Source organism: Scomber japonicus, chromosome 5 (genome assembly GCF_027409825.1).
Source record: "Scomber japonicus isolate fScoJap1 chromosome 5, fScoJap1.pri, whole genome shotgun sequence".
Lineage (NCBI taxonomy): Eukaryota > Metazoa > Chordata > Actinopteri > Scombriformes > Scombridae > Scomber > Scomber japonicus.
The window spans coordinates 8545523-8566395 of NC_070582.1; the positions used below are offsets into that span (position 1 = coordinate 8545523).

Below are 20873 nucleotides of genomic sequence, written 5' to 3' on the forward strand. Positions count from 1 at the left end.
AATGAATGGGGGAAACTCTGGGTCTGATTGACATGCAAATGCACCAACCGGAGGAGTGGATCAGCCGAGAGACAACCACCGCAGCCAGTGAGGAGCAGAGGAGGGGAGGTGCAGAGTAGGAGGTGGGCGGTGCACTTTAAATCAGGCTAGACAAGTGTTGGGGGAGTTGGGGGAGTGTGTGTGATGCTACAACCTCCTTATAAAGGGACTCTCTCTCACGTTGTGGCTTGGAAATTAGAGCACATTGCCTAAAATTGAGGTCTCCACACACACTCTCTCTCACACACGCCGAGTCACCGAGAGCCCGCTGCCATGAACTGGATGAACGTGGAAGAGATGCTCCGCAGGGCCGAGACGCCTCTCTTCTGGGTCGGCGCGTTCACTGTGGCCTCCCTGGCGCTGTGGCTGCTCTACAGGCTGCTCTCAGGTTTTAGGATCTGGGTCTTGGGGAATGGACAGCTTCTCTCCCCGAAGCTGGGCAGATGGGCAGGTGAGTTGGGTCACATCAATTTTCACGCCACCTACATCACGGTCACGAAGAGGGCAGCTCAGAAGTAGACAGGTGGACTCGACGTGCAAGCACCAAAAAAAAAATGAGGTTATTGAGCTCAAACTTCACTTTGGCACAAAGACGAGCTGCATTCTGGTGCGTTTTTTTTTTTTTTTTTTTTTTTTTTTGGTGGCTTAATTCAAGGGGAAGTTGGTGTTGCGTAACAGGCGCAGGTAAGCAGCTGATTGACTGGCAGGATAATGGTCCTTATTAGCTCAATTGCTTTTTTTCCCCCCTCGCGTCAAACACGGCACCGTCTGCTGCCATGGGGCTCCAATCAGCGTTTTCACCCACATTTGGAGCGTTGAGGGGATGCCCCACATTGGTGAGCCAGGAGCCAAATTGCGCAGGCTATGCGCACTTTTCAGAGAGCTGTTTTATGTGGGTGAGCTCTCAGCCAGCGCACTACTGAACCACATTAGCCCATCCGCATGATGTAGGACAAACCCATATGCTCAATTAAAACGTGACCCACATCTAGATCATTTTCACAGCTTTTGACTTTCTAAAAATGTGTCACATTGGGGTAGTTTGTCCAACATTTTGATACTTGATACTAATTTTCTGTCTGTCACACTTTGTCATTTTGTTTATTCAGGCGATATTTCTGTCATGCTTGTGGTTGTGTCGTCGGTTTCCTCTCCAATTAATCCGTCTTGTCACATTACCTTGTCCTATTCCGTGTGCCCTACATATTGCTAGATAAGATTTGAACGTCGTTAACATGGGTTTTACTGTATAATGTACTTTTTCAGCGTGCTCGGCCGAATAGGAGAGAGTTAAGAGTCAAATCCATGTGTATTTTGGTTTTGTAGGGACTAGTCTCATAGGAATCGCCCTGCCATGGCTTGACCCACTTCTCTAGTCTCTTATTTGGAGAAGACTGCTGCGTCTGGAGCCTCTTGCTGCGCAATTTGTCGAGCGCTCCCTATCTCGTCGGGATAGGCTGACAATATCCCCTTTTTGTAACATCCAAAAAAAAAAGCAAGCGATCCGGTTGATTTGAATGCTGCTTGTTGTGTTTAATAATAATAATAATGATAACCCAGATGTTTATCTCTGCATCGTGACGCATTTTCCCTCCAAATCGTCGTTTTATTTATGAATGGGGTGGTTAATTGATGCCCTGTGCGCCATAAGAGGGAATGAAACGCATGACGCAAAGGTAGGGTGCCTTTAGGAATGTCTAATGTACATTTTTTTTAGTGATTCTGCTGGAGTATATGCGGAGGAATACCGGTGCACACCGATGAGTCATGCGCTTGTTCATCGCTTCGTCATCCATTGGTCATATAGAAACTGTGATTACCCTCCCTCCTCCACCACCACCCCCACCCCCCAGTATCTTGTCAGATATAGCTCTAACCTCACACTGGAGGTTTCCTACTTGCACTCTTAGTCGCCAAATATGATTCCTCAAGTTTATGCAATAGCAGAAATTACTTTGTGGTGCAATGAGGCTTTCTTAAAGGTTTTTTATTGCAGCAAATCTAACAGGCCCAGTGTAATCCCTGTGATGCTGTAAAACAGTGTTAAGAGAACATGATCTAAGTAAGTAGTGTTCAATGTTTTAGAGATAATGAAGGCTATCATTTTAATTTACTGGCCATTTTAATTCACTTTTTGAAACTATTCTCCAACTTTTCCACTGCAGTCACATTTTCTCATATTCATAGTTCCCTAAGATTTGAACTTGAACGCCACTCCCTGAAACTGGTTGCTGCTCCAGAACCACTTGTCTGGCAAGTTTCTGAGCCAATCACAGTAGCTGACAGTTGTATTCTATCTGGAAAATTCTCAGGTGGCGTGAGTGACTGGAGGGGACATGAGGTGTCCTCATCAGCTGGTTGAACCAGATGTGCAGGTCTTGCAAGTTTTGTGAAGTGGTGTGATTCACTTTCTGCACATACATGTACGTGATGTGTATCCATTTCTCCGCCTTCTGCACCTGTTGCAACAAGTAGAACGTGCTTTTAGACCTTTAATTAGACCTGATTTTGTTCTTTAATATGGCACAATAAGCAACACATGTGTAATATGTTGATGTTAGTGTGAATCTGCTCCAGAGAAACTGAATTTTAGTCATTTAGCTCTTTTTCCCCCACATCTCTCCTGGATCAGTTCTTTTGCCATTCTTTGAACAGTATCTCACTTTAGAGCTCAGCACAAACTTTGAATTCTTAAATATATCATTGGTAGTAAATATTTACTATTGAGCTGTCTTGTATACAAGCAAACTTTTTAAAGCTTGAAATATCTTGACATTTGCCCTTTTTTTTCTTTATGTGATTATATATAGCCTGATTAGTGAACTGAATGGGAATGTAGCTGTAAATCCACATTCTTTCATTTGACATTATTTCAATATATTTCAGTTGTTGTTGGACTAAGTAGTTTGGCACTAGTTTCATTGATTTTAATTTGTTGGTTATGTAAGATGATCAAATCAGCTGGTTAAACAACCATACGACACAAAATTCCTTCAACATATAAAGTAAACATGTCATTTTCATTTCACCCGTTATGAAAATTCTTAGACTGACATGCTTTCTAGAAGTAAGTTTTGACAGACCATGGCTCACCTTTCAAACATGTGCTAATTGCAAAGCACATGGCTGCTGTCGTAACACAGGAGACAACTGGTATTTCCTGGTCAGACAGGTTTGTGTGTGTACAGGTGATTGAGGTCAAGTAAGACTGGATCAAATTTCAGATGAGTTCTTTTTTTTTTCTTTTTTTTTTGCAAGTCTTGCTTGTATTATAGTTTATGTTCATTTTTTAATGTTTTTGGTTTGAGTAAAATTTTTTATATTATCACTGCACATCCTGGTGTCTGTGCTGAGCAGCTCTCACATGCAGAGCAGAGCAGGGATTTCTCTGGAGTTCCTTCTACAAGTGACCGGTCTTCCCCTTAGTGCATGGGACCCCTAGTGGCAGAACAGGAGCATTGCAGCATGTGTCAAGGCGGCTTCCCCGGCCTCTCTGCTGCACTGTGCATCCACACACACTCATCCTCTTGCCAGCCCTAGTGCCTGTCTGCAGCTCAGTTTTTTTTCTTCTTTTTTTAAAAACCTTGAGCACATTTGTTTTCTGTCTATACATTTTTTGTTTGGTCTGCACATTTCCAGCAGTGGAAGGAGGAAAGATTTAGTGTTTCAGTTAACATTTCTTAAAGAGATCTTGCTAGTATTTCATGATATTTTAGCAGGTTTTAATTTCAATGATTTCAGTCTTCAGTTATTTCTGCTTTTTATTTGCAGTGGAAGAGCTTTTCTTTCTCATGCGCTTCTCCGTTTACTCCTCTGCTCCCTCCTCCACTCTTAGCTCCCAGCATCCCATGTTATATAAGAGAGCCAGTGTCTGTTCTGTTGCGTGCATTTGTGTGTGTGTGTGTGTGTGTGTGTGTGTGTGTGTGTGTAAAACTCCATTATAGGGAAGTAAATTAGACCAAAGGGAGCTTTCTGCAAGGGTGGGGGGAAGGAGAGACAGAGAAAAAGAGAGAGAGATGATGATGTGACATGCGCCTTAGAACTGTCCCCCTCCTCCCTTTTGACATTAAGAGTTTATTGAGAAAATGGTCCTATTATATAAGAAGGATGCAGCCATTCATCAGTACAGCACAAGAGTGACAAAAAACTCAGGTCAGCACTTGCGCAACAATTTAGTTTAGTTTTATTTGGAAGCAGAAATGAACATTTGGGGGGTGTGTATGTGTGGTTTTTTGTTTGTTTTTAAAAAAAATCAAGTCAAGCTGCAGGAGCAACAGTTATAGGGCAATGTTAATAATTATGAGAGAATCATTTTCACTGTTGTTTTTTTTTTTATGAATAGACATTAAGCTTCATTCATAGTAAAGAAAACATACATATGTGAATGAGATTTAGTGTGTGTGTGTGTGTGTGCATGCGTGTGTTTCAATTGAGGCAGGGTCTCCACTTCTTCATCCTTGTGAATGTGCTTCCCCCTAGTGCTTTGTGTGTGTGTGTGGGCGGAGAGAGGGAGAGACAGAGTGAGAGAGAGAGAGAGAACATTGCCGTTCATGTGATGAACACGCTCTGTGACACGTGCTGGAGCCAGGGATGCTGGGTAAAAAAAGAGAGAGAGAGAGAAAGAGAGAGAGAGAGAAAAATCCTCTGCATCTCCCTCATTTCAAGCCTCTCTCAATCCCTCCTCCCTCACTCCATCTCACCCAACTCCCCATACAGCCAGCTGTGTGTGTGTGTGTGTGTGTGTGTGTGTGTGTGTGTGTGTGTCTCTTTCTCCATATCTAGCACTCTTTATAGCTACAGTACCATTCATTTTGTGTTTCCTAAGAAAAAATGCTATTTTTGCAGCTTCTATTTTTCACAGAGAAAATTCTCAATTCAGAACTTTCTTATCCACTGTGACCAGTACTGCTATTATTTCTCAATGAGCACAAAACATGGTTAATTTGTAAGTTTATTTAGTTTAAAAAAAACAGTAGTAGCTTCACAAATACTAAGATGTGTCTTTCTTTGTATTTTATATTTTAAAATGAATGCATTGGTTTTTCTGACCAACAGTGAAACCACATAACCAGATTTAAACACATTTTCTGAATCTAGTGACTAGTTGTTGATGATTCTCACAATTATTTGTTGAATAGTCATTTAAAGGACTCACGCGTACACAAGACTTCTGAAATGTCTTGGTATATCAAGTGATGACGTGTAAAGTTAAACAGACCAATGCATAAATGGTCAATGTTCAGTAAAATGCTCCTTGTTGAAGCACCAGAGCCCTACAAAAAACATATTTGCATTATTGGTCTTTTTTAAGCTATACACCATTACTCTGATTTTAACATAAAGGGGAGAATCTTACATCTACTGTTTATACTGTGAATGTTTGTGCATTCCCAGTCAATATTTTATTGTAATTCTACAATATATGAATATCAATAGCTCAATAATACCAATATCAACAGCTCTTTTCACTGGTGGAAATGTTGCTATATAGAATATATCTTTTTAATTGTACATTTTATACATGCACTGTCTTTTGTAATAGTTGCTTTGTCTATTACTCATGCTCCACAACATCGGGGGAAATTCCTTGTATGTGGAAACCTGCAGTAAGCCTGTTTCTGATAAATGTAGTTTAACTAAATACAAGTTAAGTGAGCCTTCGAGCACACAACCATGAACAGAGAGGTAGGTACAATAGGTTAGGTACAATAATGAAGAAGCTGTCGGTCTCTAAACACACAATACTGGACCACCAGCATATTTGGAATCTGTGGTTTATTACCTCCTTTTTAAAATGACACGTTCTCGTTTACTTGCATTCCAACATGTTTTGTTCGGTTGTGAGTATCTGTTGAAATACATGTCGAAATTTTGGCATCAGTGTCTCTTAGATGAACCAAAGAGCAAGTATGTATGAAGTCATGCCCTAATCCGAGTTATTTCCAAACATGGCGTGTGTGTGTGTGCAATAAGTGTTTTCTATCAACAAAAGGTGTGTGGATTAGAGGTGGTGAGCAAGGGATTTATGTAGCACAGGACCAAAAACAAAACAAAAGCATTTTAGTTTTGATTGGATTGAAAAAAATTGGGAAATGTGTTTTAAAATCTCGTCAGTCTTGGTGAAACTATGTTTTCCTAACTGGTCTTAGTTTTTGATGTGATTTGGCTGTAAGCTGATCAAGGAGAAACTCTCAAAGGGTGAAAGTGTGTGTTGTGGGAGAGTGGAATCAGTAGCATAATTTTATGTGTAGTTGTCTCTAAGAACTAATTTCAGCCATTGTCTTCCTTTTTGAAGTCTATACATGATTTGAGTTCAATAGCTTGTCTTTCCTACTTTTATTTTTTTTTAATAGAGTAAGTCCACATCATCTTAACCAGTTTATCTTGTGTATCAAAGACTCAATAGCCTCTTTGTTTCATTCACCCCCTTGTGTGACTTGGGTGTGTAGGTGTGTGTGTGTGTGTGTGTGTGTGTGTGTGTGCAGCTTTTCATACCTACCACCAAAGATTCCCACAGGTGATTTTCACTGATCACCACTCTTCCAGACAGAGAGAACTGCACAAATAAAGTGAAATCGCCCGCTGTAGGCTTCGCTCAAAAGTACAGTCTGTCCTCTGCTCAGCACATAGTCGAATAGTGAAGTTTTGTTTCTTGCTCAAAAATCACCTCCAAGTAGTTGTGGTGAAGGAAACTATTGATTTTTCTTATTTTTTATTTTTTAAACAAGGCATGTGACTGCAGGAGGGGAGGGGGACGGGACTATTTTTTACTCCATACCCAAATATAGATGCTGGTTCTATCTTGGGCAGCTCTGAAGTACATGTTCTCTCCTTCTTTCTCTCTCTCTCTCTCTGTCTCTCACCCTCCCTCCTCCTTTCTCCCTCTCCCCCAGCCCGATCAAGCTTTATTTTTGTCAACTTTTATATTACCCATGTGACTTTTCTCCCCTGCTATTTAAAGCAGCGTTTGTGTGTGTGTGTGTGTGTGTGTGTGTGTGTGTGTGTTTGAATGTGGAAGGTGGGTGAATGTAAAATTGGAAGGAGGAAGGAGAGGGGGGGCAGTGTTTGGATGGAGGAGGGAGACTGTCTTTGGATCTTCTGCTGCATCCCTCCCTCCATTTTTTTTTCTCCCTCTGAGGTGGGAGGGGCTGTTCGTTGATAGGCGAGTTTGGGGTGCGACAGATTACATAACGGTACGTAACGAGAGCGGGGCATACAAGGACCGCAGTCTCTCCTCACTGAGAATCTTAATTGGAGATTTGGTGGGGGTGGGTTGTGCTCATTTTAGTTCTGTCTCGCTCTCTTTGCATAGGAAAGTTGAATCTTCCAAAAAAAGCCTCACCCTGTGGGTAACTGATAGTTAAGATGATGCCAGATTTTACTACAACTAAACACTAAATCAGCTTATTGTGAAATGAAAATCTTAAAGTCTGCCATAAACACAAAGGTTTGAGGATTTCTTTTTGTCTTTTAAAAATGAGCTGCTCATCCTCACACACAATGTTCATCTACGTCTAGATTGTCTAGATTCTTCACAAGTATCAGCACATATGATTTTGTGGCTGCCCTGTTCTCTTTTTTTCTTCTTCTCTGCTCATCACATCGGATCTTATGTGGGGTTTTTTCCCAGCCTGCAGTGCTCATGCTGGCATCGGGGCTGAGGATGCAGCAGCAGCAGCCTGGTCGTCGTGGTGATGGTGGTGGGGGATCTTGTTGGTATTCAGGTGCTGCGGCAGGCAGGCAGGCAGGCAGCTCCCAGACGAGGCAGTGCAGGCGCGCTGCTATTTTTACTCCTCCTGCTGCTTTTTTTAGACCCTCAGAATAGTGAGCAGGCAGCGGCAGGGGCTGCTCCACTGCTGAGGAGGGAGGGAGGGAGACAGAAAAGGCTGGGGGATGTCAATACCTCTGGACGTGATGTGCAGCACTAAGCACAGCAGAGCTGCGGTGCAAACGCGCCCCCGTCAGGGCGCTTCAGAGCCAGCATGGTGGACCAATTTAGCCAGAGACGTTTAGAATGGGAGAAACTGGGTACAGAGCGATGTTACTGGGAATGAATGAGAGGCAGTGGTGCACACATCCTCCCTGCCAGCACACATGAATACATTCATGGATTCACACACTTCTCTTCACTGGCCTATCCCGATCTTCCCCCTTTTTTTCTATTGCACACATCACTCTCATACGTGGTTGCCCCATCAACACACATTCACCCTTTGTTGTCAGAGTCTGCGTACGTCTTCTCTGAGCGCTGCTGTCACTCACGTGCTTGCTTGCGTGGACCCTTTTTGTTACATTACATCTGTGTGTGTAATGCGTTGCTCACGTGAGGGGAATTAAGTCCTGCTGGGAGCACTGGTTTGTGTGTGTGTGTGTGTGTGTGTGTGTGTGTGAGAGAGACTGAACTGAACAAAGGGATTTTTGGACATTGTGTTCTACTTATACATCACTGAATAGGTGATGTGATATACTTATATTTCCTCCATTTTTTTACTGTCTGCAGAGTCCAGTGTATTATTTAGGAGTCTCTAATTATGGTCAAATCACCTGGCTTCAATTTTCACTCTGTTGTGTTTCAGGTGAGACCAATAAAATATTTCTTTTTAGCATCTGATCAGCTTGTTCATCCATAAATCCCCTCATTTTAGGTGACTTGGTGTAGAATTTCCCAGAATATTTACTTTGTTCTTGTAGTTGTTGCACTAATGATGGCTGATGGCAACTCAAAAGCAAAAAGGAAATGTCTTAAGACTCGAGAGGAACTCTCTGTCCTCGTCCCACTGTACTAGCCCCCCGTTACACACACACACGCACACACTTCACTCTCACTCACTCCCCAGACAACGTTTATTGAGAAAATGGTACTATTATATAATGGGAGGGAGGAGTGTAGTCATTCATAAGTACAGCACAAGGATTGGAGGGGGCTATCAGGCCTGGGGAAGGGGGGGGGGGGGGGGTTGGTAGCCAAATGCAAAGTGGAAAATCACCATTCAAAGTGCAGTCTTCTGCTTTCTCTAAATGGTGATTGAAATGGTTTCTGAGCTCTCTGCGTGTTTTTACTTCAGTTAATATAGATGCTCACTTGTGTCACCACCACATTTGGCCTTTTAACCTATCCCTCTATTCTGCAAATCGCATTCTTTTCATACCATATTTTTAGTTATTTTGCTTTATTTCTGTTGCACAGCTTAAGATATTAAGTTCAGTATTGTTTTAAGCTAACACTGCTATTAAACAAGCAGACGTCAGGTTAAAGGGGCAGAGCTGGAAATCCCCCTTGCTAATATATTATAGCCTTTTTAATGACTTAGATTTCAAATATACTTGGCACAGTCAGGATAAGAATAATGCACTTTAATTATATTATTAATTTCTAAAAGGATATTGCCTGCACGACTTCCTTTATAGCCAAAACTAGATCCTGATTGGCTGACAGCAGCATCTCTACTACTTTCAAATGATGTAAGACTGCCAAGTGGAGGGTTAGCTGCAGACTTGACGAATGGGAAGGATTTTATTAGTTAAGTAATGAAAACCAATCAAGCTTCTCACCCTTTTTGATGAAATGTACCTTTTTTTTCATTCTTTTTCTTTTTTTGAAAGAAACAATATAAACTCACAGCTGTAAAAGTCAAGATAGGACTGATGCTTCATTTTTTAACAAACATGGCATGCATGACCTGAATGCATGCACTGTCTGACACGTAGCTAAAGTACTGCATGTTCTGTACTGTCAGATTCAAGTTGAAAAAGCAGATACTGTACGTGCAGTTTGAAGCACATACATTCTTACACATTCTCCTCTTTTCAGGTTTAAGTTCAAACGGTGATGCTGTACATACTTGTATGGCACAAAACACATTCTTACACGCAGGTGCGACTCTCTGCACCTGAAGCTCAGTCACGCAGACAAGTGCCAAGCATCCCAGCTGCCTGTCCGTGAGGTATATCCATTACCCCGTGTAACTGGAATGTGGTCGGTGCACTGAGGCTCTTCTCGTTGTTGTTTTTTGGTTTTAGTTTTAGACGACATTACCTGTCATTTCCTCGAAAGTATGAAGAAGAATCATAGAAGGCATTGCTTATCAGTCAGGACTCTTCAGATGTCTGTAAAAGATTTCCCACAAAAGTCTTGGTGTTATCATCTATCTATCATCTTTTTTTTCTTCTTTTTTTAAGGATCTGAACAGTTTTACTCCTCCCTACTGTCCCTTGTATTCATGATACTCTTTCAACACTCATCAGATAAAACATGCGTGATAGTCAATCAAAACAGAGGCTGAAAATGACTTTTTCACTGCAATGATCTCTAATATTTAGTTATTTTTTGCATTTTGTGTTTAAATATGAAGCACATAGCGCACAAAACAAATAATCCTGATTCTTTTTGCTAGACTATATTAGAAAAAGCTAATTTTATATCGAGATGCTTGTTGCCCCCCCTTCTCTCTCTCTCTCTCTCTCTCTCTTTTTCTCAGCCATTTTACTTTGCAGTGAATGTAGCCTCTCCCTGCCTCTGTTTGCCCCCACCTGCATCTGCAGCGAGCGCCCGATTTGGTACAGCCCGCGCCCATTGAGGCTTTTCTGCCATGGAGCGTTTCATTCTTAACACGGGGGAGGTTTAAAAATAACCAGGGATTCTGCTCTCTTTTCACTTTTGACTTTGTGCTACTCTCTCGCTCTCTCTCTCTCTCACTTGCACTGCTCTTCTCTCATTCACTCACTTGTACCCCACCACCACCACCCCATCTTCCTCCTCCCCTCCTCTACCGCCATCTCTATTCTGTCCATTTCTCCTTCACTCATTCGTTCTCTTGCTTCGCTCCAGTTCTATTTTTAGCCGCCCCTAGGATCCCTCCTCACCCCTCCTCTCTCTCTTCCCCCCCTCCCTACCCCACTTCACCCTCCTTTCTCCTGCTCCATGTTCGTCATCACTCCCTCCTCTCTGCATCCCCACTCTCTCTCATCTTGTCTCTTTTCCTACTCTCCAGCTCTTTGCCAGAGAATGTCCTCTACCTCTATTAATCTTTCATCAAGCCTCGCTAATAATATATTGATGATGCACAACCATGTGTGTGCACGTATTTTTGTGAGTGCCTCCCCCTGACCCCCCCCCCCCCACCACCACCACCACCACCACCAGACCTTTTTTTTCTGTTTTGTTTCTTGTGTCCATTTCCCTTGTTCCTCCTTTCTCCCACCCCATACTCCGTCAGTCAAGCAAGGGCTGGGGTTGATGGGCAGTGAAGGTTTAAAAATAGCCCTGCTTGCTTGACAAGGTGAGGAGAACTCTGAACACAAGAGGAACATCGGCTCTTTTCTTTGTCTTCGTCTCCTGCATGCTTTGGCCTCTTTTACCATCTTTCCTCTTTTTTTTCCCCCCCTTTTGCTCTGCGTTGCGTTAACCAAATCTGCTTTACTCCTCCATTTAATATCACCGGTTTGCCACAATACTCCTTCCTTCCTCTCTTTGTCTAAACTACACATGCACTTGAATTAATCTTTCTGGTCAGATTTGTCAGTGTAATAAATTCGTAAGTTATTCAAGGCTGTGTTCATGGGCATTTTTAAAATTTAAAAAAACCCTGAAAGTGATCTAAAACTGGAGAATCATATTGTTTTACATGGGAGTAGCTGTTTCCAGTCAGGTATCAGTGGGTGTTTGAAGGCTTTGTGAATCCTATACTGTCTTCCATATTTGTTCTGCTTTTAATCTATACCATCTTATCTTTTTGACTCTATACAATCTCTGTTCCCTCTGTCTTTTGTTCTAGCTTAAGCTTCACAAACCTATTCATCTACCCATGCTATCAATGTTCAACTTTTATCCACACCATCTTAGCTTTTATAATATGTATCTCTGTTCCAAAATCAACTTGCAACTTGCTTGGGTGCACACTTGATTTTTTTTTTTTTTTTTTGGAGAATAGGCCCCTCTGTAATCAATCATCCTAATTCCAAAAGAAATGTTATAGGACTGATGAAAAGGTTGTCATTGTGGAGCTTAGAGACAAGCCAGGTGAATAGTGTAGTCGGGCGTGTCCGACAAAGGAATTTCTCAACGTTACAGCCTTCAAACCTCCCCGTCTGTCACCTGTAAAATGCCCAGCGGCTTAACTCCATATTGGTTGTGGCTCTGAACGGTTATGATTACGTATGAGAGAGGGAAGCGGTCTAACCTGATGTGAGGGTGTGTTGTAGGAACTCTGAACTGAACAGGATCAGATTTGTGAGCTTGTTTTTTTATCTGACTGTCACAAGATACAAAGATAACAGAAACATTACATAGAACATTGTACGTGTGCCAGAGAAACGAGTCAGCCAACCACCACTTTTGCACTAATGTAATAGATATTCTTCATATGATGTGACTGAGGATTTGATAACCAGGAATTCAAAATATACAGTGACACTGCTGCCCTGATTAACAACTGATCACTCTTTTGAAGACACATGAACCATTATTTGTAACATTTGGGAACTTTAAAGAACAGATTGTTGTTAGAAAACCCATACTGACCTCTTTTTTTCTTTCTGTCTCTCTCCAGTTGTGACGGGAGCCACGGATGGAATCGGGAAATCCTATGCGGAGGAGGTGAGTTCTCCTGGATTCTTATTTATTTCATTTTTTCTACGGAAAAGCTGTGACTCATGCATCCACACGCATGCACAGACATACACACGCAGATCGTGTTCACTTATAGGCCACGGTAGGGGAGAACTCTTACAGGCCTATTAACGTGGAAGAGAGTCCTCACACACTTGAACACAGCCTTGTTGTTCTGAGCTCATACATAGGTAACAAGCACATGTTGAACAGGGGCTATCCTGCCACGTGTCCGGCCTGTACTAGTGTGGGAGTGCTGGCTGTATAATATAGTCATGTAGGCCCTTTGACTCATACTCTTGCTGTTGGTGCTACAGTGGGGCTAGCCGTTTGTCATGCAACGATAGGCCACCATTTTACCCAGAATATTATGCTCAGCAGAGGCTTTAAGCTGGTTCATTTTTATACAGAAACACATTAGTCTAATGCTGCTTTCACATGAAACATGGCAAATCCACCTTTTGGCTCTAAAGCTCATCATTTAGAAGAGTTTGAGAGACACAAGCAAATTTACTCACTGAGCTCAGCATCTCAAACATCAACCTGGAAGAGCTTAAGACCTCATGTGCATCTAGTAGAAACAACAAGTAGCTGGTCAGATTCCAGATCCCAATTATAACTAAAGTCTTAAATAGTTTTTTCTACTGTTACTGTTTCCAATCAAGTGAGCAAGCAAATGTTTACACATGCAGATAAAAGATGAGTAATCAAGCTGCTGCTACTGGATAGATTTAGGATGATATGTAATCTTTGCTTTCCCAAATGTCTCGTCTAGAGGTGAAACTTACAAAATGCAAACTAATCTTCTAAACTTTAATGCTCTTGACAGAAAAGTGAGTTTTTTTTCCTGTAATATGTGATTTCTAAAAACTGAAGTTAAAAAGAAATAGTTATCTCCTTCTGACTTCCATCTGTCTTTTGATAATGTGTAACCTTACACTCAATATATTAAAAAGTCGAGGACAATGCATGAAAGTCATGTTGCTAAACCGGTGTCTCTTTCGTAGCTCGCTCGTCGAGGATTTGCCATGATGCTGATCAGTCGCTCCCAGGACAAGCTGGATGACGTGGCCAGGTCACTTGGTAAGTGTGTAAAAGTGTGTGTGTGTGTGTGTGTGTGTGTGTGTGTGTGTGTCTCTCGGCGACATCATGGAAACCTGTCCGGGGTTGTGAGCACAGTGAGTGGGCTGATGAGGATGTGTATATGGCCAAGCAGTGACGTCCAAACTCCCACCCCAACAGCTACAGGGTTTCCCTGGCCTTGATAAGAGGGCATATCCTCCACATAAAGAGTTGGAATATAATCAAAATAGAAAAGACTGAGATGATAAATCTTAGCATAAATATATAATCGATCCTTTAGTCTGCACAGAGGGTTAAAACAAAGGGTTAAATCTACCAAGATCCCTTTTCTGAAGCATAGTACTTGTTTTATTGAACTGGTCAGTTTGACTACACTGATTCATCCTCTAAGTCCAATTTTAGACTCTTGCATCCTGTTAAGTCATGCCTTTTATTCTGTTGTTGACTTGAAAAAATGTAGACTACAAAGCAGGCTGTGCTTTGACTTCCTCACTGTCAGTATGAAGAAAGACAGATTGAATTTCAGGCCAGGTTAATGAAACTTGAGCACCAACTTATTCATTTTTTGAGACAGACCAGTCTTCCTTATTCAGGCCCTCACAAACGCACACAAAACCTGCATCCGTATGAAAGGAGAAACTTTTTTCTCCTCCTTGCTGGCCTCTCTCCAGATTTTAACAGAGACTGAATGGTGAGTGTGCGCCCCCCCCCCTGTTCAAATAGTGCCCTCTCCCCAACTCGCTCTCTTTCCATCTGTCTCTGACGTCTCCCACAGCGCAATTTCCCCTGTCGTGCTTCAAGTCCACAGAGGGGGCTGATGGGTAGTCACGAGCAGGGTGCGCCGTGCCAAATTCTGGCACTCCTCCCTCACGATTAGTCTGACAAAACTGCCCGTCTTAGCTTGTAACCGGGCAGCCTACCCTGTCCAAGCTATAGTTTAATTTGTCGTCAATATTTCTTTTCTTTCTCTTTTTGACTCTTGATCGCACCTACCTGACAACCCCAAAATTCCAATTTGGCAACATCAGCCTTAATATCGCTGCTTCCTTTGCCACCACATCTTTAAGCTGCTTTTATCATTTTTCTTTGACATTTTCTCACAGTGGTTGTGATGACTAAAAGTAATCTGATGAACTGGATATAGATTTCAAGGAGGCCCCAACTCTTTTTCTTTTTTTTTTTTGGTTTTGTTTCACTCATCTCCATCCTCACTTACCTCTCAGGTTTCCCCGTCTTTTTTATGTTAGATAGTCTCAACTCTGACTGAACACACTGACACAGTGCTGGTCTTTGCCGAAGCACATCCCAGGAATTTTCCTCTTATAACTCCCTCTGCCACCTATCAGCTAAACGAGTCTTTGGACAATAAATTCTAATTGCAGCAGGCGCGTCAAACATGACGAGGGAGGGAAGGAGGGAGAGAGGGAGGGGGAGAAGATTGCTCGGCTGGTTTGTTGGTGCGCAGTGCCCTCTTCAGTTGGAGTCTGGCACCGACTGGTCTCCATGCTCCATTCATTACAACAGATACCACAGTTTTGAAACACTGTATTGCTCTATTGTGGGACTCTTTTTTTAATGAGCTTTTGCACAATGTGCTGCGACTTGTGACACCTGAATGTATATGTGTGCGTGTGTGTGTGTTGTGTGGAGGCATGATCCCTCACTATGATGGACAATCTTGTTTTCAAACCAGCTGTGCAATGTAACTTCAATATCTGCAATAGTTTGGTGAATAGACACTGAATTCTTTCTCCCTTCACAGAGGAGCAGTTTGCAGTTGAGACCAGGACCATCGCTGTTGACTTTGGCAAGGCCGACATCTACAACAAGATTGAAGAAGGGCTGGCTGGTCTTGAGATTGGCGTTCTTGGTAAGAGCTTCTTTCCTAAATTTGTCCGGTGATGACTTGCACCTTTGTTGCGTGTCAACACATTTGAAAGCAACAGAGCTTTTTTTTTTTTGGGGGTCTTGTGTTCAGCTCAGTAAACCTGTTGTAAAACGACAGTGCAAGACAAACTGTAAATTAATTGACAATAAGCATTTCACAGTCACTCGCGATGTGTATTAGGACACTATGAGATACACTGTGACACTAAATTGAACATAATTCCTGAGGTGAAATGTGGCGTTGTGTACAAAGCCTTTCACAGACAGTTTGGGCTTTGTGTCATTGTTGGCAAACTTCCTCTGTGTGTATTGTGTGTATATAAGCCATGCCATTATTGTACAAATGTAAGGTGGTGTGGATCTCCTAATTTGATTCACTTATTTAGATACTTGAATTGACCAAAGTTGGCCATGTCCACTTATTGTGAGTAATATTTAAGGCTCGATTGGATGAGGTTTGCTGCCAGGGTTCAGTTGATTAATACTGTCTTGCATCTATAGCTTAATTTTTGTATCTTGGCGTGTATCCTCTGTCTTGATTTTGAGCTTTAGAGATTTTTCTGCTAAGATTATTCTGTAACTGCATTTGAGTCACGACTTGAGTTTACAGTTATGCAAAAAAATTCCTGCTGTTGAGTGTAATGCAAGATGTTTACACACTTATGATCACAATGTACTTCTAAAGAACTCTTTGTCCTTTTTTTTTCTTTTTCTTTTTTTCTTCTTAATGATACCGGTTGTACTCTACTGGTTGCAAGGTGTGGCTGTCTAGTGGAGAGTTAAAAAAAAAAAAAATGCTGCTTCTCTCTCATTTGCTTTTGCTGCCACCTGGTGGTAGAAATTAAAGATCGTTTGATTTCTTCCGCACCAGATAATTCAACAGTGCTTTTCCAACACAGTAATTAACTCCTTTCTTTTTTTTTTTTTTTTTGTCCTCAACAGTCAACAATGTTGGTGTGTCCTACCCCTACCCTGAGTACTACCTCCATATTCCTGATCTGAACAATGTGAGTTTGGTTTTTTTCTTGTTGGGAATTCTCTATAGCTGCTAATTTTGTAGTCTTTAGAAGTGACTGAAAGAGTAGAGCATCAAGATAACTCCACTTCTAAACTGATGTAAAAAAAAAAAAAAAAAAAGCAAAAGAATTCCCCATTTTCTTCAATACTTCATCTCATGCTCCATAGTTTAGTTTAGTTATGAGTTGTCTTAATTGGATCTCTATACTTAATGTCTGCTTCCATTTTTATCTTGCGTATTATGTTTGCTCTTTGCTTTATAAACATATAATCTAATGCATGAGCTGACTGGTGCTTTCTGTGTTGTAGTTCATCACAAATATGATCAACGTCAACATAACCTCAGTGTGTCAGGTAAGTTTCTCTCAGGTTTTCAACAACTCTGCAAATTTTTTTTTTTTTTGCTCCTCAGGGATGAAATGTTCCAAATCTATTGAGCCCACTGATTGTAAAGTACATATTTACTCTAATTTTTATTTTATTTTTTTAAGTTGATGTTGAATGGGTATCACTCTTCTCCCCACTACCCCCCCCCCCCCCCTTTTTTTTTTGTTCTTCCCCTCCTCTTCTTTCTCCTCTTCTGCTGTTTCTACCACGGTACCTGCAGTGTCTCAGTTGTTCCCAAAGCAACGGTGGACTACACCAACGCTGTCTGTACTCACCACCCACGCAACTCTCTCTCTCTCTCTGCCTGTGTGTGTGTGTGTGTGTCTCTCTCTCTTTCCTACTTTTAGTCTTTTTTTTCCCTTCCTTCTTTCCAAAGTCCCCTTGTTTTCCCTTCATGAGTTTTGTCAGTTTCTGTGTGGCAGTTGTTGACTGAGCTTGTGGTGTTTTTGTTGTAGATGACCCGCCTGGTGCTGCCCAGAATGGCTGATAGGTGAGTTAAATGATAGGCTTCCATGTTTTGCGACATGACTGCAGTCAGATATCGGTGTCGTGAATGCTGGATCGTGGCACAGAGCTGCACAAAGAAAATCAAAATTAAACCAGAGAGTCTTTGCTTTCAAAGAATAGTTTTTTTTGTGAGATTACACTTTGTAAAGGTGACCCTTTTATCTGGGAAGGGGGGCAAGAAATCCTCACCAAGCCCTTTCCATCACTGCATCTCTTTCCCTCTCCTCCTTTGTTCGCAATGCTGACAAGCTTTCAATTCACACAAAGTGCTCTTCCCACCTGATTGGCTGCTCTGTTCCCATGTGACTCCTCCTGGCCAATAGCAGCACAGGCACATTTGGTGCCGTGTGAGGCAGGAGCGTCGCTCCACTACATCACTGCAGCAACAGGCTGCCATGGCAACGCACACTACCACACTGTTTTAGTGTATGTGTGTTAGGAACATTACTTTGTGTGCTGGATGTGTACAGAGAGTTCCCACAGACCTGGAAAATCATTGAAAGTTTGTGGATTAAAATAAAAGATAAGGAATTTATTGCACTGTCCTGGGATCAGCTCTTCACATCTTGAGGAAAGTCCTCTGATGTGGATTGTAGCATTACAGCAGCAGCATTGAAATGAAGGATTTCACCAGGCTTTCTTAATTTGACCAAATTCCAAGTGAAAAATGATTCCTCACTTTAAGATCAATGCAACAATATCAAAAGTTAATTTATTGAAAACTCTCAAAATGTAGCTGTTGCATCCCTGATTGTTCTCTCAGCATCACAGACAACAGATCAGAGTTCTTATCACTAAATATAATTTATTTTTCTCTCTGTCTCTCTCAGGTCCAAAGGTGTTATCCTCAACATCTCCTCTGCCAGCGGCATGTACCCCGTCCCTCTGCTCACAGTCTACTCTTCCACAAAGGTACGTCCCACATCTGCACTTATGTCTGTTACAAATGAACGACTACTCCGTCTAAAATAAACTGACTTGCCTTAAAATATCGGACAGCATTTGTTTGGAGGTAGCGACAACAGACTGACATGTCAAAATTTTTATGGTTTTCTCTGCAGGCCTTTGTGGATTTCTTCTCTCGAGGCCTCCAAGAGGAGTACAGGCGTCAGGGCGTCATCATCCAGGTGAGTCTTGGTCTCTAGATAAGTGTGATAATCTTTTTTGGGCCCTAATTGTATTTATCTGTAATTCTATGAAGTTGTCCTAATCAAACTTTGAAGTCTTTGAAAAAATGTTAGACATAGCAACTTCTTAAAGGTTCAATACCAAAATGGTGTACAGCAGCATTTGCACCCCATTGTTAACATAGTAGTTAATGTGTAGTTTTATTACATTTTGCTTGTCTTCAAAAAAACAAAAAAACATAAGGCCTGTCTCTGATGTTTCTTAATTCACCTCTCTCCTTTTTAAATGTGGCATAAAATAAGTTAAAAATATCCAATCCTGTCTGAATGAAGCGGTGAAATGAATACATAATCATGAATAATGCCACTAATATGTACTTTTAAGCTTTTGCTTGAATATGTTGTTCCACATCAGGGTTTGTTTGTTCTGTTTTTAGAACCACTGTAGTTTTCACTCATGTGCCACCTTGTGGTTGGATTGTGTACAGCAGTTTCACCTCAGCAAACCTTATCTGTGTTTTCACCTCACGAGCTTCGGTCATCAGACCACATAAAGAACAGATTTTATGTATTTTAAATTTATATGCATCTCAATAGTTTTCTTAGGAGTTGGGACACTTAAATGGACTCAAATTTGAACTACTCATACTTTTTTTTTTTTTTTTTTTTGTGCTGTAAATCTTGAATTCAGCTTCTAAATTTAGTCATTTAAATCAAGAAACAGAAGAATTTACATTGAACTGATGCATATTCTACCTTTTTTCTCATATGTGCTTTATTAAAAGTTAATCTTATCTTTTTTACTTTTCTTTCTTCCTGTAGAGCGTGCTGCCCTTCTTCGTGGTCACTAAGATGACTCGTATCAAGAAGCCCACCCTGGACAAGCCCACCCCAGAGCGCTACGTGGCTGCTGAGCTGAGCACTGTGGGCCTGCAGACTCAGACCAACGGCTACTTTCCCCACGCCGTCATGGTAAGAACAGGAAATACTGAAGAATCAGGAATACATTAAGCAACTTTGAATGTTGGTCTTGGTCTTGGAAAGTCAGATTTAAAACAAGACAGGTTTTATGTTATGATTGATTTATAAACTTACTGTTACTTTAATGTTTGCATTTTTTTGTGTGTTTTTCCCTTGTAGGGTTGGTTGACCACGAAGCTGGTGCCGATCAGCCTCGTCATCTTCTTTGGAGCCAGAATGAATCGTCTCCAGCGTACTGGATACCTGCACAGGAGGAGGCTGAGGGAGCAGAAGAACGGAGCGGGTTTGAAAAGTGAATAAGAAGACAGCGGACGATCCTGCAGGCAGCCTTTCTGTTCTCACCTGGCTCAGTATTGAAGGAAGAAAGAGAAGGATCGTGTCTGTGTAATTGATTCTCGGGGGGGGTTGCCTGAGATTTCCCCTCTGTGCCTTCAGTAAATGTGCGTATGTGTACGCCTTCTTGTAAAAAATGTCAACTTCCAAACTGATGTGATTTATCTGAAGCAAAATATCCAAGAAAGGCAGGAGCTGAGCGTACACGCTACTCTCAGGAAAGGACATTTAATATTTTGTCACTGACACTGATGGTGGAATTTATTACAACCAAAAAATAGAGTGATTTGTTAACCCTGCTGTTGTAAGCAGTGGAAAATGGTGGTGGGCATTCTTTTTATATAAATATGTGTGATTATTTATTTTATATTTGTATGAACACACGAGCCAAAGACTAGTCTTCTACCTGGTATTGTTTACAAATCAGTGAGTCATTTAAAGATGGAAACTTTCTCTCATGTCAGTTCACCTGTATCACTGAACAGTTTTCATCATGCGTTGGCTTTTTGTTCTTATTTTTCCCTGATACGACGTGTTGACAGTATAAACAGTGATACTTTGCGGTGGGGAGATAGTTGCACAGATGTAACACTTGTTCCAAACCAAAAGTTTTTCATAGTCATTGTTAAACACAAGTGCCTTTTCTATGAGCATTAATGCTGGATTGGTCAGATTTAATGAACGGGTATTCAGGGGTTAAAACTCTAATGTATAAGGATTCAATTGGTGCTGAGATTTCACCGTAAAATGTATGTCCATGCTCAGTTTTCTGCTTCCTTTTTAATCAAAATGTTAAAGCCTTTTCATGGACAAAGGAAAACTACTGTAACTTTTTAGCCTATCCTGTGCACAGTTATTTCAATGTTTTGAAAGAATTTCACATGGAGCATGTTCCCAGTTTATTG

At 41.5% G+C, this 20873-nt stretch overlaps 1 protein-coding gene across 1 annotated transcript; it reads left to right on the forward strand.

The window, feature by feature from the left end:
* The first annotated feature begins 312 nt into the window (after positions 1 to 312).
* hsd17b12a (hydroxysteroid (17-beta) dehydrogenase 12a) lies at positions 313 to 19935 on the forward strand. Its single transcript, XM_053318550.1, has 11 exons — positions 313 to 490; positions 12588 to 12634; positions 13654 to 13729; positions 15492 to 15599; positions 16559 to 16623; positions 16943 to 16987; positions 17476 to 17510; positions 18358 to 18439; positions 18589 to 18654; positions 19477 to 19626; positions 19795 to 19935. The coding sequence occupies exons 1-11, from the start codon at positions 313 to 315 to the stop codon at positions 19933 to 19935; spliced, it is 993 nt and encodes a 330-aa protein (XP_053174525.1).
* The last annotated feature ends 938 nt before the right edge of the window (positions 19936 to 20873 follow it).

Bases quoted from the DNA above. Each gene is read 5' to 3' on its own strand.
- hsd17b12a (XM_053318550.1), top strand. From the start codon at position 313: ATGAACTGGATGAACGTGGAAGAGATGCTCCGCAGGGCCGAGACGCCT. The intron at 12,635-13,653 runs GTGAGTTCTCCT...TCTCTTTCGTAG, and splicing joins GGAAATCCTATGCGGAGGAG to CTCGCTCGTCGAGGATTTGC. The intron at 19,627-19,794 runs GTAAGAACAGGA...TTTCCCTTGTAG, and splicing joins ACTTTCCCCACGCCGTCATG to GGTTGGTTGACCACGAAGCT.